The sequence below is a fragment of the Scylla paramamosain genome, chromosome 35 (assembly GCF_035594125.1).
Source record: "Scylla paramamosain isolate STU-SP2022 chromosome 35, ASM3559412v1, whole genome shotgun sequence".
NCBI classification, from domain to species: Eukaryota; Metazoa; Arthropoda; class Malacostraca; order Decapoda; family Portunidae; genus Scylla; species Scylla paramamosain.
This window is the reverse complement of record NC_087185.1, coordinates 15,621,485-15,636,663: the sequence shown is the minus strand read 5'-3', so window position 1 is coordinate 15,636,663 and position 15,179 is coordinate 15,621,485. Positions and strand designations below refer to the sequence as shown.

General features: G+C 48.2%; 1 protein-coding gene across 4 annotated transcripts in view; it reads left to right on the top strand.

Moving 5' to 3' along the window:
• LOC135090690 (mucin-2-like) overlaps window positions 1–14,895 on the top strand; it is a 194,129-nt gene extending 179,234 nt beyond the window's left edge. The window contains exons 1-3 of one of the 4 annotated variants that reach the window (XM_063987693.1): window positions 5,556–5,712; window positions 11,536–11,722; window positions 11,880–14,895. In XM_063987693.1, coding sequence (XP_063843763.1) covers window positions 11,550–11,722; window positions 11,880–12,573 — 867 coding nt within the window. In that variant the 5' untranslated portion in view covers window positions 5,556–5,712; window positions 11,536–11,549 and the 3' untranslated portion in view covers window positions 12,574–14,895. Of the gene's footprint in view, window positions 1–5,555; window positions 5,713–8,704; window positions 8,904–10,939; window positions 11,239–11,535; window positions 11,723–11,879 lie in introns of those variants that run through there. The other 3 variants (XM_063987694.1, XM_063987692.1, XM_063987695.1) reach the window with 3 other exon arrangements.
• The last annotated feature ends 284 nt before the right edge of the window (window positions 14,896–15,179 follow it).

Genomic DNA, 15,179 nt, shown 5'->3' with positions numbered 1-15,179 from the left:
CTTTTATTTTCACATGCACATAAATTAACTCCTTCCAAATGAAATGTATATAAAATTTCTTCCCGTCCTTGAACTCCTGATAGTTGAATCTAACCCTTCACAACCCCTGAGGCCGCGAAACCAATAACCAGGGCAGACTCTAACCCTTAAATCCCAAATCTGATTGAAACCCGGGATTGGTAACTAGATCTGAACTCCTCCACCAATAATCTTGAATCCTAAACCTCGCCCACTAAATAATTGAGTCCCTAAACTCTCTTAACCTCATAATTTTTGTCCCTTGTTGCCCCTGACTTCCCTAACCCTGCATCTGTAAATTATCAACACTCAAAATTTTGATATCTCTCTCTCTCTCTCTCTCTCTCTCTCTCTCTCTCTCTCTCTCTCTCTCTCTCTCTCTCTCTCTCTCTCTCTCTCTCTCTTCTTTATTTCTTTACTTCTCTTTTTTTTTTCGTTTCTTAATGTGTAAAACACCAAAACCCTGTGCTTTATAATTATTGTGCCTCGTGATGTCCCTTCATCCCTGAATTACTGAGTCCTTGAATGCATAAATGTTTAAACCCTCAACAATAAAATTAACACGGTTCACATTATCCCTAGCCATTCTGTCCCTGATTCTCTAGATTACCGTTTCCCTTAACCGTAAAATGTTCACTTCCCCTGGTGTACCTGGCCCTCCTGTCCCTAAAATCCTAATCCTTGACCCTAAAATTCTCCCCACCCTTTCTGCTCCATACTTTCATATCCTTAAAACACTAAGTCAGTATGATATTGACCCTAAAACTATCACTTCCTTTGTTCTCCCCAACTTTCATAGCCCTAAATCCCTGAGTCAGTAAGCCCTTGACCCTAAAATTCTCCCTTCCTTTGATGTCCCCGCCCCTCGTCCCTAAACCTAAGTCAGCAAACCTTGACCCTAAAATTATCACTTCCTTTGTTGTCCCTTAATTTTATATCCCCAGATCCCTAAATTTTCACCCTTAATCCTAGAATTCCCACGTTCCTTGTTGTTCCTGTCTCTCGTCCCTAAATCCCTAAGTCTTGACCCTTAACCCTAGAATTCCCACGTCCCTTGTTGTCCCTGGCTGCTTCACTCGTCCCTGAATCCCGGCCGTCCCCTGTGCCTGAAGGAGAGTGAAGCAAGAATTTCCGCATATTTCCTCCTCCCGAAGACCTCTCCCCTCCCTGTCACTGGCCTCTTCTCACTCCTCACTCTTCCCCTCCTGCTTCTCTCTCCTCACTCTTTCCCTCCTGCTTCTCACTCCTTTTTCTCCCACTCTCCCTCTGTTCCTCCTATCCTTTCGCTCCCCTTCACCCTTTTAATTCATCGCTCACTCGCCTTCCACTTCGTCCCCACTCCATTCGTAATCCCCATTGCCCTCTCCGCCCTCTCCGCCTACCCTCCCCGCGCTTGTGTGGCATAGCTCTTCCTTGACCACCACTGGCACACGTGGCTTCAGTAACACACACACACACACACACACACACACACCCACACATAATCTCAGAGCCACCCACTCCTCTCCTGTCCCAAGTGATGCGTCTTCTCCACACTTCACAAACATTCCATGAAGCGGTGTGAGAGAGAGAGAGAGAGAGAGAGAGAGAGAGAGAGAGAGAGAGAGAGAGAGAGAGAGAGAGAGAGAGAGAGAGAGGAGGCACCACCGGAGAATGGTGTTGATTCTTGTGTTGCCGATTAGTTCATTTTAAGTTTTAATGAGTTGGCTCGTGGCGGAGTGCATCGCTTTGCTGGGCTCGTGAAAATGTCAAGGTGTGCAGATGAAGAATTAGACTCGCTTTTTGCCGCCTTGAAGACAAACAATTTAGACACAGAATAGACGAGGGGGTGAGGGAGAAAGGGAGGCAGTAGTGGTGGTGGTGGTGGTGGTGGTGGTTTGGGAGGAAGTGTCTGCCGAGTAGCAGCTTTGTGGGGGGCAAGAAGGAGGGGAGGAGAGGGAGAGATGCAGGGAGGGAAGAAGGGAAGAGGAGACCAGACTCATCACATCATGGCCCGTGCTATTAGAATCTTCGCGGACTGTTCCCTTCCTCTTTTTTTTTTTTCTCTCTCTCCCTCCCTCCCTCCTTCACGTCCTCCAGTCCTTCGGCGCATCCCTCCCCGTAATAACCCTTCCGCACCTGTACTCACCTGGCAGTGTCTATTTCACATCACCTGGCATCCCTTAAGCCGCCCCTACACACCTATCACCTCATCTCCATCCCATACTCCCTCCACCACCCCAGTCACCCCACACTCACCTTCACTACACCAACACTGTTATTTACCACAGTACATCTCTCTCATTAAATTCACCCTTACTTATGTATATTTTGCAGGTGTGTGTGTGTGTGTGTGTGTGTGTGTGTGTGTGTGTGTGTGTGTGTGTGTGTGTGTGTATGTGTGTTACCTGTCAGTTAGCTACCTTTGGCACACCCGCAACTCGCTTTCAATAATTCTAGCGGGAAGCTGCAAAGTGGAATACAGCAATTTATCTGAGCCAGTAGGCGCGGGAGGGCGTGGAGGTTGAGCGAGCGTGCGGGTGAGCGAGCGGGCGTGTTGAAATAGAGGTGCGGGGAGCCTTGAGAGCCTTGGTAAAGTGTACGTGCTTCCAGGTATGTGGAGGGAGGGGGGAGGAGGCAGGCGGAGGGAGGACTTCTGGCAGCCTCAGTGATTATCGCGCGCGCGCGCGCGTGTGTGTGTGTGTGTGTGTGTGTGTGTGTGTGTGTGTGTGTGTGTTTGTGTGTGTGTGTGTGTCCGTGCATCTCACTTACCAATCTCCCTCGGTGCCACTAAAACCATCAAGAGTGAAGCTGAAGTCTAGAGGCAGGAAGTGATAAATACATCCCGCCGCCCCTCCTTCCCTCCCCTCCACTCCCTCCCTCCCTCCCTCCCTCCCTCCCTCCCTCCCATGGTCTCTTCCTTTTTTTCCACCACCAAGCAGGTTCACACAGCCGGAAATTACCAGCTTTTGGGGAACACCCAGCGTGCTCCCCGGGTGGTGGTGGTGGTGACGGTAGTGGTGGTGGTGGTGGTGTTAGTGGTATCCTGGCATAGTCCCCGATTAACACCATCACCTTCCGCCACCTTCTCCTCGCCCCTACACTCCCTCGTAACTTAACACCCAAGACACACTCTCCCAGCCCCTACATTCTCCCCGGCTTCCACACACACACACAGTACTCTTACATCTCTCTCTTCTGTATAACCGCGGTCAGTAGAGTAACGTATTGCGTTCACTTCCACTTCTTGCTGTGTTCTTCGTTAGTCTTGAGTCGCCTGCTCGCTCTTCTGTTAAGAATCTGTGTTATCAGAGTTTGTGTTGTCTGTAGATCATTGACTTAGGAATAGTATATATATATATATATATATATATATATATATATATATATATATATATATATATATATATATATATATATATATATATATATATATATATATATATATATATATATATATATATATATATACTGGAATAGTATTTTGATGCTTCTATTTTTATCTTTTATTTTTCTTTTTGCGTGACCTTTTGACTTTTTTTTATCTCATCCTTCCTGACTCACTCATTAACCAGAATGAAGTTTACCTATTCATTGCTGTCACCGTTTACTCTCTCTCCCTCACCCCCTCTCTCTCTCTCTCTCTCTCTCTCTCTCTCTCTCTCTCTCTCTCCTCTCTCTCTCTCTCTCTCTCTCTCTCTCTCTCTCTCTCTCTCTCTCTCTCTCTCTCTCTCTCTCTCTCTCTCTCTACGTAGATCAGTTGCTCACTCGTTAAAGGCTAATCAATAAAACTCACACACAAGCGGACACACTACCTTCAGTAAAGAATATTAATCAACTTAATCCCAAGGTTTAATGCAGCAGCCACCACCACCACCACCACCGCCACCGCATCCACCACCTGGGACGGTCAGGAAGAGAAAGATTCAAGACTCCGGCAAGAAAGTAACAATTGAAAGCTCTGTTCATAGTTTTTTCCCTTGGGAAATAAAACGTCAGAGAAACTTCGCTTGCTGTCGACCGAAAGAATGAAAAAAAAGGAAGGAAGAAGAAAAGAAAAAGTGAAGAAAACGAAGATTTTCCCAATCGGTCTTTGAAGAAAATATTGATCCTAAGGAAAACAGAAAGGAATATGGAATTAAAATATAGTAAGAATATTAATGATAAACATAAATTATTTATACTTTTCTCTCCAAACACTCCCTCACCTCCCCTTTCTCCCACCCCCTCCCCCTAAAAAAAAAGCTAGACTGACCTTGAGCTAAAGACAAAGTGTGATGAAGATAAAAACCTACTCACCACCACACTGAGAGAGAGAGAGAGAGAGAGAGAGAGAGAGAGGGAGAGAGAGCATGGTGCAGAGGATGGTGAAGCAGCAAAAGGAGGGAGAGGGGGCAGTGGGAGGAGGGGGAGTGGAAGGAGGAGGAGGACGAGTTTCAGGAAGTAGGAAGAGACTGAAGAGTCGGGGTAAAGTAGGAAAGGGACAGCTGAGAGAGAGAGAGAGAGAGAGAGAGAGAGAGAGAGAGAGAGAGAGAGAGAGAGAGAGAGAGAGAGAGAGGGGGAGGAAAATCGTAACGAAATAATACTTAAGAGAATATCCGGGAGTGGGAGTCAGGAGGAAAGAAAATGCATTGCAGCAGGAAAGGAGTAAAGTGTGAAAGTAGGGGAAATACAAGGAAAAAAAGAGGGCAAAATAACAAGTGAAGGAGCGAGAGAGTGCCGGCGCGTGAGGTGTGGCCAACCCCGACGCCGTGGCGAGCGAGAGTGGCGACGGTGAAGGCTGGAACCGGTGGGAGGGAGATAAGAGAAGTGATAGATACGGAGAGACGCGGCAGCAGTGGTCACACACACACACACACACACACACACACACACACACACACACACACACACAGAGAGAGAGAGAGAGAGAGAGAGAGAGAGAGAGAGAGAATGCTTGGAACTTACTTCAATTGCCTTAAATCCTGTGCACACTATCACCACACAAACTCACACAAGAGATTCAGCGTGACGGATTGATGTGTGCGTCAATTTCCATGGGGCAAACAAAGCTTGTGCTGTTCGATTATTTTTCCCCTCGGTGACAACGTATTGAATCATCACCCGAATTATTAAAAGTTAATTAAATTATGTTGGGGGATTTTAATTAATGAGTCATTAACACATGGAAGCGTGACACCCTAATTGAGACAAAATGTAAATCAGTGAGTGGGAACAGCCCAAAGCGGGCCCCCAACCATAGGTATTCCATAGACGCTTTCACTGGCTTTATCCTTGGCGTGCGGCCCCGGGAGGTTGGCAAGCCTGTCAGCTCGCCACCGCTATGGAGGATGTAGAAAATGGAGAACAAAAATGGATACTTTCGCCTCTCCTCTAACAAAGGAGGCCTTCCTCTGTCTTATTTCTTCAGGGCAGTAGTTTTATCCATTGCCGTCAGTATGGTTGGTTTTATACAAGCCACATTATATAATTCTATAAGAGAAACAAAGTGAGGATCGAAGTTTCTGTACCCGTTTTCTCCACACTGGCAGTGACGTTTAGCCTGCAGCAGCTGGGGCTGCTGGGCAGATGTTTCAGTTTTCATTAGGCGCTCACGGAGGTTGGACGTACGCTGCTTTTGCTCCTGGATACAAAGTTTTGCAGTGGAAGAGCGCCCAGAGAAAAACGTTTTTAGCTTGCCAGTTGGAATATACGTAGCATTCATAGTGCCCACAGGTGTGTAGAGTGTTTGTGTGTTTGTTTTGCCCCCAGTGTTGTGTGGTACGAAGTTTTAAAACGTGATAATGGTGTTTTGTAAAGAGTTGAGCGAAGACGTAACCCAGGTAATTTGCAATTACAACGTTATTTTCACGTGTTTACGGTGAAGTGCAACAGTGTTTGAGTGATACTGTCTTGAGTATGGTGTGTGGGATGTGGGATTACTTTTCCTGGTGATTATTCTCGTAAGTATGGCCTTGTGTTGATTTTGGGGACTTAGAATAATTTCGAGCACGAGGTGACACTTAAGTGCACAGCGAGCACTGGGTGATGGCTTGCCCCTGAGGGCGATGGCTCATGAAAACCTCATGAGTGGACGGACAAGTGCAAACAATAGAAAGTGAGGCGGATTTATGCCGATCACCTTATTTAAGTGATTTCTTTACTTAGGATGTAACTGATGGGTCTTAGACATCAGCTATCAATGAAGTGCTTCCACTGGTGACAAAACACGATGTAGTGAACGTAAGGTGGTGACGAGACCCATTTGCTTTGTTTAGCTGCAGCAGTGCCTGTTCTAACGCGTGATTGTATCGCCCGGATGTTGCACAAGTAATGAAAGCGAATTGGAATAAACCAAGTTGACTTAAGCCATAAGCAGCTACCTAGTTTTTTCCAAGACGTTCCGTAGAAAGGTTCACTAAAGACGCCAAGTAGGTTAGTAAAAGCTTGTGGACTGAAAACTCCGTCAAGATTCTTGACCGAGTTATCCTGACCGGAGCGAGAACTACAAAGGGAACATTGAGTCCTATCGTCATACAATGTTGTTGCCTTCCGTCAAAGAGGATTGTTTCCTTTATCAACCGTGAATCGCATTAGTGAAGCAGCTTGACTTTGTTTGAGAGTGATTGTGGGACAGTTATAGGCTACACGGAAGCTGGCCTGGTTGTAGGCAAGGCTGCAGCAGTGAGTGCCGCGGCCAGTGTAAGACGAGTGATTATAGTGAAGGCCATGGGATCGGCTTAGTAGTCGTGGCACTTCTCTCTCTCTCTCTCTCTCTCTCTCTCTCTCTCTCTCTCTCTCTCTCTCTCTCTCTCTCTCTCTCTCTCTCTCTCTCTCTCTCTCTCTCTCTCTCTCTCATAGTTTGCGTCTCGCTCCCCCACTTTACCTCTCCACTACAGCTCCCGTCCATAGTGAGGGAGAAGACTGGGAGGGGGAGGAGGCCTTAAGTACAAGTCTCTGTTACTGAGCCCGGGAGAACTAACGGAGCTCAGCACTAGCACCGGTTGATGAGACCCGAGGAAGGGAGAGGGAGGGAGGGCGTGCACGGAGAGGAGAGAAAGTGTGTTGTGGGTTGAGCACGGTCTCACAGAGGATCTGTAGTGATCGGATGACCGCAGGTAATGGGGATCAGAGTAGTGATAGAGACTGATCGCAATAGAGAACTGTTGTCCTTTGTTTCTGCCCATCGAGGTGAAGGGAGCTAACTCCACCACACAGCTTTTGTCCCAGCGCCCTTATAGGTTTGTGTATCCAGCCGTGTATGTTTACGTGGAGAGGTGGTCAGACGTACGTGCTAGTGGTGGTGATGGTGGTGGTTCACGGACTTACGTAATGTGACTCTTATGAAACGTTCCTCCCGTTCCTTGTATGGGCGGGTTTAGGCTTCTGCAAGGGAGCTACATAAACACCCTACGTGTACCCAGCCCAGTCCTGTCCCCTGACTCACATCACCTGGCGGGCTTTGCTACCTGTCTCATTCCTCCACCTTCCGTCTTTCTTTCCCATAATGCTGCACCTCCCTCCCCCTTCCCCTCCCCATTGTCGTCCCTTTCCCCTCGCCCCACCAACCCTCGGCACCACAGCGTCCCTGAGCTTTTATGTGAACGCTGCCTGGTTGACCCTGTCCCACTTACACGCTCTTGCAGACGCATACACTCCCACAGTCACTCCTACGCACGTCCACGATAGTTGTGCTATTAGAAAGAATGATCGAGGGTTAGTGAGTCATTTAGCCAGTCATAACGCATCAATTTAGTTGACTGAGAAAATAAATGTATTGAATCTTTAAAATGGTGCAAGGGAGAAAGCAGATACTTCTTTCCAGGTCCTTCAATGAGGTAATGGAATGTGTGGGTGTGTTAGGCCAAGGCCAAGTGGAAATAACTAACCAATAGGTATGGTTAGAGGCGGTGGCTGCAACGGCCTCGCATGCACGCCGCGTCTCCCTCTCTCTCTCCCTTCCTCCCTACCTCTCTCATGGTGACCCACATCCCCGGAGGCCGCCACCCGCCTAGTGCAGGAACATCGATCTCTAGTTGGTGAACCTTCCTGACAAGCCAATGCGAATTACTCCTCATTGAATTCAGTGCTTTGATAACCAGCTTGGTGTTAGTGACCATGAATAATGTCTCTTTGTTCGATCTGCCATGATGTGACTGAGAGGCAGACGCCTGTGTCGTGGCCCGAGCGGAGGTTTGAGAGTACAGGAATGTTAATCTGTGGGAGGCCTAGATGGAGAGAAAGAGGAGCAAGGCAGCGTGGGAGGGAAGAAGGGAGGAAGGGTGACCGTGATGGAGAGAGGGAGGGTGGAGAGGGGAAGACGTGCCTTTGTAGAGGATGTTGTACTTGTGGTGTTATATTTGCATGGTCGCAAGAGGAGGTTGCTCTGATCGCCGGCACAAAGAAATGTTCTTTCTTCTTAGCATGAAAGGATAACATTTATATTTATCTTTTTTTTTTACTCATTTTATTTGCGCGACAGTCACCAATCACCATTCAGTAACTTCCCAGTATTTTGTTGGTTATTAGATAACATTGAATCGACCAGTAAAACAATTATATCAAAGTAATTAGAGGCAATAAATTTTTGTTCCTCGGTAAACGTTCTCTTGTCAACCAAGTGGAAAGACAGGGATAGGGTGAGGAGGAGGGGGGGTGGTGCAGAAGTGTGCAGTACGATATGTTGGGCAGCATGAGGTCCCGCTGCTGCTGCTGGGAACATCACATCGCGTCAGTGTGAGCGGGGGCCCTCTCCGGCTGCGGAGCTAATGAGGGCATAGTGCTTTACGGCTTCTCAGACAAACTGGGAAGTTGGATTTTATACGTATAGAAAAGATTTTTGTATTTTTTATAGTGTGAAAGCTTACATCTTTGTTGATTTTGTGTCGTATTCTGGATATACCAACAGCTGGATTTCTTCTAATAAGGTAATTGCTTGGTGAAAGTAACATGTTGAGATCAGGAATTCATTTTGCAAAGTGAAGTGATCCGTGGTAATTCCAGTTCTCTTTGTAGCTTTAAAACATCGGCCTTGCTGCAAGCGTTACTGCTTTCTCTCTCTCTCTCTCTCTCTCTCTCTCTCTCTCTCTCTCTCTCTCTCTCTCTCTCTCTCTCTCTCTCTCTCTCTCTCTGTGCCTGTGTGTGTGTGTTTGTGTGAAGGCTATCTACTTGGGTTGGTCAGGCGAGGGACGTAGTAAAAGTACTGGAGCCACGAAAGTTATCCCGCAACTTGTCAGGTGATGCTTTCAAGGCTGCTAACCGGGAAGTTAACAGTCCTTGCGTGACAGAGAGGGAGAGAGTGGGGAAATAAGGATCGTCTGATTATCTCGTGCGACCCTGTATGTTACGTGTTATCAGTAGAGTTATTGCGATTATTTGTATTGATAAATACGTAGACAGCATTAGGAATTTCGTCACGTACTGTAAGTGTGTGAGTAATGTCCCAACTGAAACGTGTGCACATGTTGTTACGTGTACTCCCTCACGTACACAGCGGCTGAACGTGTGGATTAGGGGAATGTTGTAGGATACGTGTGTGTGACATTATCTTCAGGGTACTTATGCGAGGAAACAGCGCGGAAGTTTAAAGTCTGCGGCCTGGGGTCATACTAAGGGATCGTGTGCGGTACAACATGTTTTCCTGTAAACCGCATATTGGGAACATTTAAATCACCGAATCGGCAACTCGTCACGATCTCTGCGGAAATACATAAACTCTCGTCCTTTGGTAATGTTAACTCTGTTTGGCCGTATTATCAACGCTAACAAAACGAAGGGGGACGGGAGGAGATGTACTTAGATTATACACTTCATCGGTGCACATATGTTGAGTAGACTGGACACAAGCTTCAGGTAGGTCTTTTTAACATGAATAAATTCGATCGATGCAGAGAAACCATCACGCTACATGAAGGCTCCCTTCAACAGCTTCCGAAAACTGGTGTGACGCTGCGACCTGCGTGTGTTCTGGGAGGGGACGTGACGCTGGAATGTGTGTCATGGAGGCGCACTCCCCGGGAAAGTTCCCACCGCCCTCCAATTAGGCTTAAAACTCAACAGTATTGTTAACGGCGGTTTAAAACCCACACCATCAATTAGTCCGCCATAAGGTGTCTTAGGCACTTGAGTTCCTTTGTTTGATGCTGATATTAAAACAGTCTGCGTGAATAATAATGTTTATATCAGGCCGCATATCTTCGTAAATTCTTGCTGCGAATTGTAAATGGTGGTGGAGGAAAGGAAGGATAATTGAGCGCGTGCGAGCCTGACCTTTGTGATCTACCGGGTGGGGCTCCAGGGTCGCGAGGAAGTGGGAAAGGGAAGGGCAGCCTCCATCTCCTCCCACTACAGCCAGCAACTGTCTCTTTTCATCCTCTTCTAAATTGTTTCTACTCAAGACTGGCATTTCCGTGCTGTAGTGTTTGGATAGTGAGTAAGGAGGCGGCGTCGTGCCCATCACTACAGAATTCATTTTGCTGTTTATCCCCTATTAATCCGGGACTCTCCCCTATCCCTGCCGGAGGATGGTAGAGGATCCCTGCCCAGGACGCGTGTAGGGTTTCCGGTTATTTTAGTGACGTCATTGTCTCAGCGGGGGAAAGGATGTCCGCGCAGCGGAGGGACTTTCCTTGAAACTGATTCATTCTTTTTCGTGTAGGCTGCAAAAATGTACCTGTGTAGTGTCCCCTAGAATGGCTCTTCTAAAAGGCGTGGTATTGATGAGCGATAGGCAGGCATGGACGATGAATGGCGTATAAGTTGTTTGTCAAAATACTTTTGCGCCCACATGTAGCGTCATATTGTTGATGACGTGACTAGCTGACGTAGCGTGACGTCACAGGAAACCTAGGCTGCCATTGGCTCGAGAGGGAAAATTACGCCTACTTCAGGTGGCCAAGTCTCACTAACTCTCGTTTTCTATCAGTTTTCTTCGTTTTGCAAGTGGGTGAGAGTGCCCCGGCCGACTGAACGAAACTCTCCGAAACGCTGTGAACTGCAGAGGCGTTAGCTAGCGTTTCGTGGTAGGGACGGCGGAGGCGTCACACGTTGGCGGTGGTTGGTGCTGCTGGCTGTGGGTTGCATGAGACCGACTGACTCAGATACCCAAGCAACAAGTGTGCGGGCGGGTGGACAGCGCTGAGCTCTCTCTCTCTCTCCTCTCTTGCTCCCTGACGTGAAGGGGAGGGGGGAAAAACCCGTGTCTTGTAGAATTCTACACGTGTCGTAACTGTGTCATCGCTATGGTTATCCTTCGAAGCCAAGGTACGGCTGCCGAGAGGGACAGTGCTGAGTCCGTTGTGTATTTCCTCGAATTTACACTTCGGAAATTTTTGTGAAGAACCATGAATCACTTACGAAATTTTTGTGAACCATGAATCACGCTGAGATCGTGCAGTGATGTAGGAAAGATAGGCCGTGGCATTTCTTACAACTTCAAGGAAAACTTTATATCCCCCAGACTTATTAATTGAAATTGTTGTATGTAATAAGTGGTGTTAATTTTTTTTTTTTTTTTTTTTTTTTTTTTTTTTTTTAATGTTTTGCTTTCTTTCTTTTCAGGCAGTAGATCGAGCATGGCCATCGACGCCAGCGGTGTGTGGCCCGCCCCCAGCTGCCGACGCGGTGCTGTGACCGCTTACAAGTTCCGTGTGCGAGAGGAACGGAAGCGAGTGATCCGCCTCTCCAACGAGAAGTACCGCACCATTGATGACCACGAGAGCGGCTTGCGACGATTCGTCCTCATCAAGTGAGTATATGATTGCTTACCTGCGTGTACCTGCTTGTTGCCGGGGTTCACTAAGGAGGTCAGTGTGTTACTTGGCCACAGTACGGGGATTATTTTATTATTGGTGACTTACTGTGTGTTCCCGGGATGCTGATTGCCGTTTTCTTCTTGTTCTCAGGAATACCTTGAGGCGCCTGCAGAGGGAGGCACGCGAGGAGAAGCTGGCCCGTCACCGCGCTGGCAGCAACAACGTCTCCCCCTCTTACCTGTCCGCCTCTCGCCCCCGTGCCTCGTCCCCGCCCTGCGACATGCAGGTGTCTGACGTGTTAAGCGAGTACGGCCAGCCCACCCCCGCCCCTCTCACGTCCTTGGAAGAGGACGACCCTCTGTCATCCCCGGCCAAGAAACTTAAGCTCTTTCATGACGACGACAAGGAAAACTCCCGGGACTCGTGCGAGACGAGGCTGCAGTGCGAGATGGACCAGAAGGAAGACAGTCGGGGAGTCATCGATGACACGATCCTAAGGGACTTGTACGAGACGTTATCTCCCGACCCCCTGTCGTCGCCCCGCCCCGGTACCCCAACGCCGCCCCGCCCAGACACGCCTTACTCCACCTCACCGTACTCCTGCAACCTGCCGACTACCACCACCTCCTCGCTGGCCTGCTCTCCTGGCACCAACACCACGTGCAGCGCTGCCCCCGCCGCCTCCACCACCACCACCTTCAGTAGTGGCGCGGGATCAGGCAGCTTCTACGAGTGGTCAAGGCCGCAGCAGCAGCAGCAGTACGCCTGCGGGCACGCCTCGCTCCTAGGCAACGATCTACAGTCAGTCGTTTTCCACAGTCTAATTGCCTCCCTGGAGTCCTAACGCGCGTACAATGCTGTTGGCGAACTCCAGCAGCAAGAGCGGTGACTCGCGAGGACTGCAGTGCCATGCCAAAGAGGTGCAATCACTCTGGTGGGCCGCCCCCGGACCGTGTGTGATTCATCAAGTGTTATCAGCTGTGATCTTAACGTTATTTCGCGGAGCCCTGACTCGTGCAGTGCCTCAGAGACGTGTGTAGCGGGCGGGGCGTCCAGATCTCGACCCGCCCAGTGCAGGTGGCGGCCTCGAGGGGCGCCGGACACAGAGTCTAGTGCTAGTATCAGAGAGACAGGGTGAGCCGTGGACTTTGTAAAGTAAGACTCATGCACTCATAATTCAGACACACGCATTCATTACTATCATTCATCCTCGCCAAATTCTCTACACACATTGCCACATTTTCTTGGTCCCTGCAGTGTTTATTTGTCGCTTTAGGGAGTGAAGCCGTACAGGCAGTGCCCTAAGAGGCCTCTTCCGTCCCTGCCAGCCCCCGGGACAGGCAAGGGAGGAAGCGGTCTCCTGCCCCGGCCCAGGAGGCGTGGGTGCGGACGCCTTGGCCTCCACCTGACGTTCGTGACTCACCTCATGATGTCAGCGGAGCGTCGTGGGTTCCCCTCACTCAACTTCCGGCTCCAGAACACTTCCTCGGGTTCCCTTCAGCCTGGCCTCGGCGCCGCTCTCAACTCGCAGGCATTTTGTTATCTAGTCCTTGTTTGTCCAAAGTTCTTGTTTATGTTGGTGGTGGCGGGTTTCTGTTGACTGTTTGTATGCGTATGAGTGCGCGTACATGAGGGAGAGAGGGAGAGAGAGAGAGAGAGAGAGAGAGAGTGTGTGTGTGTGTGTGTGTGGGTGTGTGTGGGTGTGTGTGTGTGTGTGAGAGTGAGTGAGTGAGTGAGTGAGTGAGAAAATGTGCCTGTGTTCCTCTTGACAGTCCAATCCTTACATGCATGTGGGTTTTGTGAGTAGCCTGGACAAGGTCAACAAGCAGCCGCCGCCAAAGGTCGTCTTGTGTCCCTGTCCCTCGCATCGCCCCTCCCCACACACAACACAGAAACACCTCAGAGGGCGAGGTCCCAGCACCTTCCCGTGCCATCAGATCATCGCATAAATTAGACTTAGTTTTTACAATTTTGTATATTGTACAAATGTATATGATGAAAACATTTGGTTATGATTAAGAGGTATTTGTATTTAGTTTGTATCATAGTGAAGCTGTGAAGTTACATCATGTCAATACCAAGATGTCGCTTGTATAAATATTTTTGTTCCAGGTTGAATGTATCATTATTAGTCGATGATTCGCCAACGATTTCAAACTAAGAGATGTAAAAATAGACATTTATTTACGCAAAAAAAGGTTGTATCAATTCCTGTTTATTCTGGTAACGCCTACTTAGAGTTAAAAGGAAGTAAAACATAACAAATCGATGAGAGAGGCGAGTCAGGAGGAGGGGCGCGGCCTGCCTTAAGATTCCCTCGTTAACGTGCACTTGGGAGGACAGCCAGACCCCCTCTGTGCCCTGCCCGCCTCCCCCGACACCCGTCAGCTCCTCCAAGTGCCTGGGTGGCGGTGGTGGTGGTGGTGCAAGACATTTGATTCTGCTCCTATCGATTCAGGACCTGGCCCTCCCCCGCCCCCTGACCCCTCTCGCCTCGGCGCCGCCACTACAGCACGGCAAGGCGGAAGGCTGTGTATTGTGCCAGTGAGGGATGCTTGATTCCCTCAGGCAATGGAGATATTACTAAAAAAAAAAAAATAGGAAAAAAAATTTTACATGTAAATGCCAACTCCGAAAGCCTTGAGACCCTCCGCTGCCTCTTGTTGTGGCGATCGGCCTTCTCGCACGAACCTGGTCTTATTATTATTATTATTATTATTATTATTATTATTATTATTATTATTATTACCATAGGTCTTGTGTTTGTTATTTTTTTCATGTTTCTCACCAAGTGAATGTTTGCGAAGTTTGTTCTTCTCCACTTGACTTTCACTGTTCTGTTGTCAAGACCTTGTAAAGGCTAAGGGTTAAGCACAATGTAAAGGAGGTTTAGAATACAACTGGCCTAATGTACAAAACGAAGCACCTCGCCGCGCCCGGTGCTGCTGGACGCGGCGGCGGGTGCTGAGAGTCACACTGGCTTTCTTATGACGTAGGTAGTATAAATCTGCTACGTAGTGTTGATGCTGTAACCAACTGTGACTAGTAGTGGTGAGGTTGTAGAGAACGAGAGGAAGGGTTGTTCCTGCCAAAACACATGAGAAAGGTGTATTGACTTGTTACATTGTATTTTGTGAATTTTCCAAATATATTATATGAAAGAGTACTTCTGCATCTTCCTGCATTCCTTCCACTTACGACCTGCCTCTTCATAGAAAACGAGTATTTGTGAATCCTGAGAAGGATGTCTCGAACAGAAAGGTTGGACCCAGTATGTATTCAAAACTACAAATAATTGATAGGTGCCTTTAAGTTTACATTGCTTATAAACATACGAGGAAGTTTATAGGAGGTAAAGTTGAGATCTTTCTCTTTCAATGAATCTGCAGTATGTATCTGAAACACTTCCCAACTCTAGAGGGCGCACAGGTGAACAAGGGCGTGGAGGGG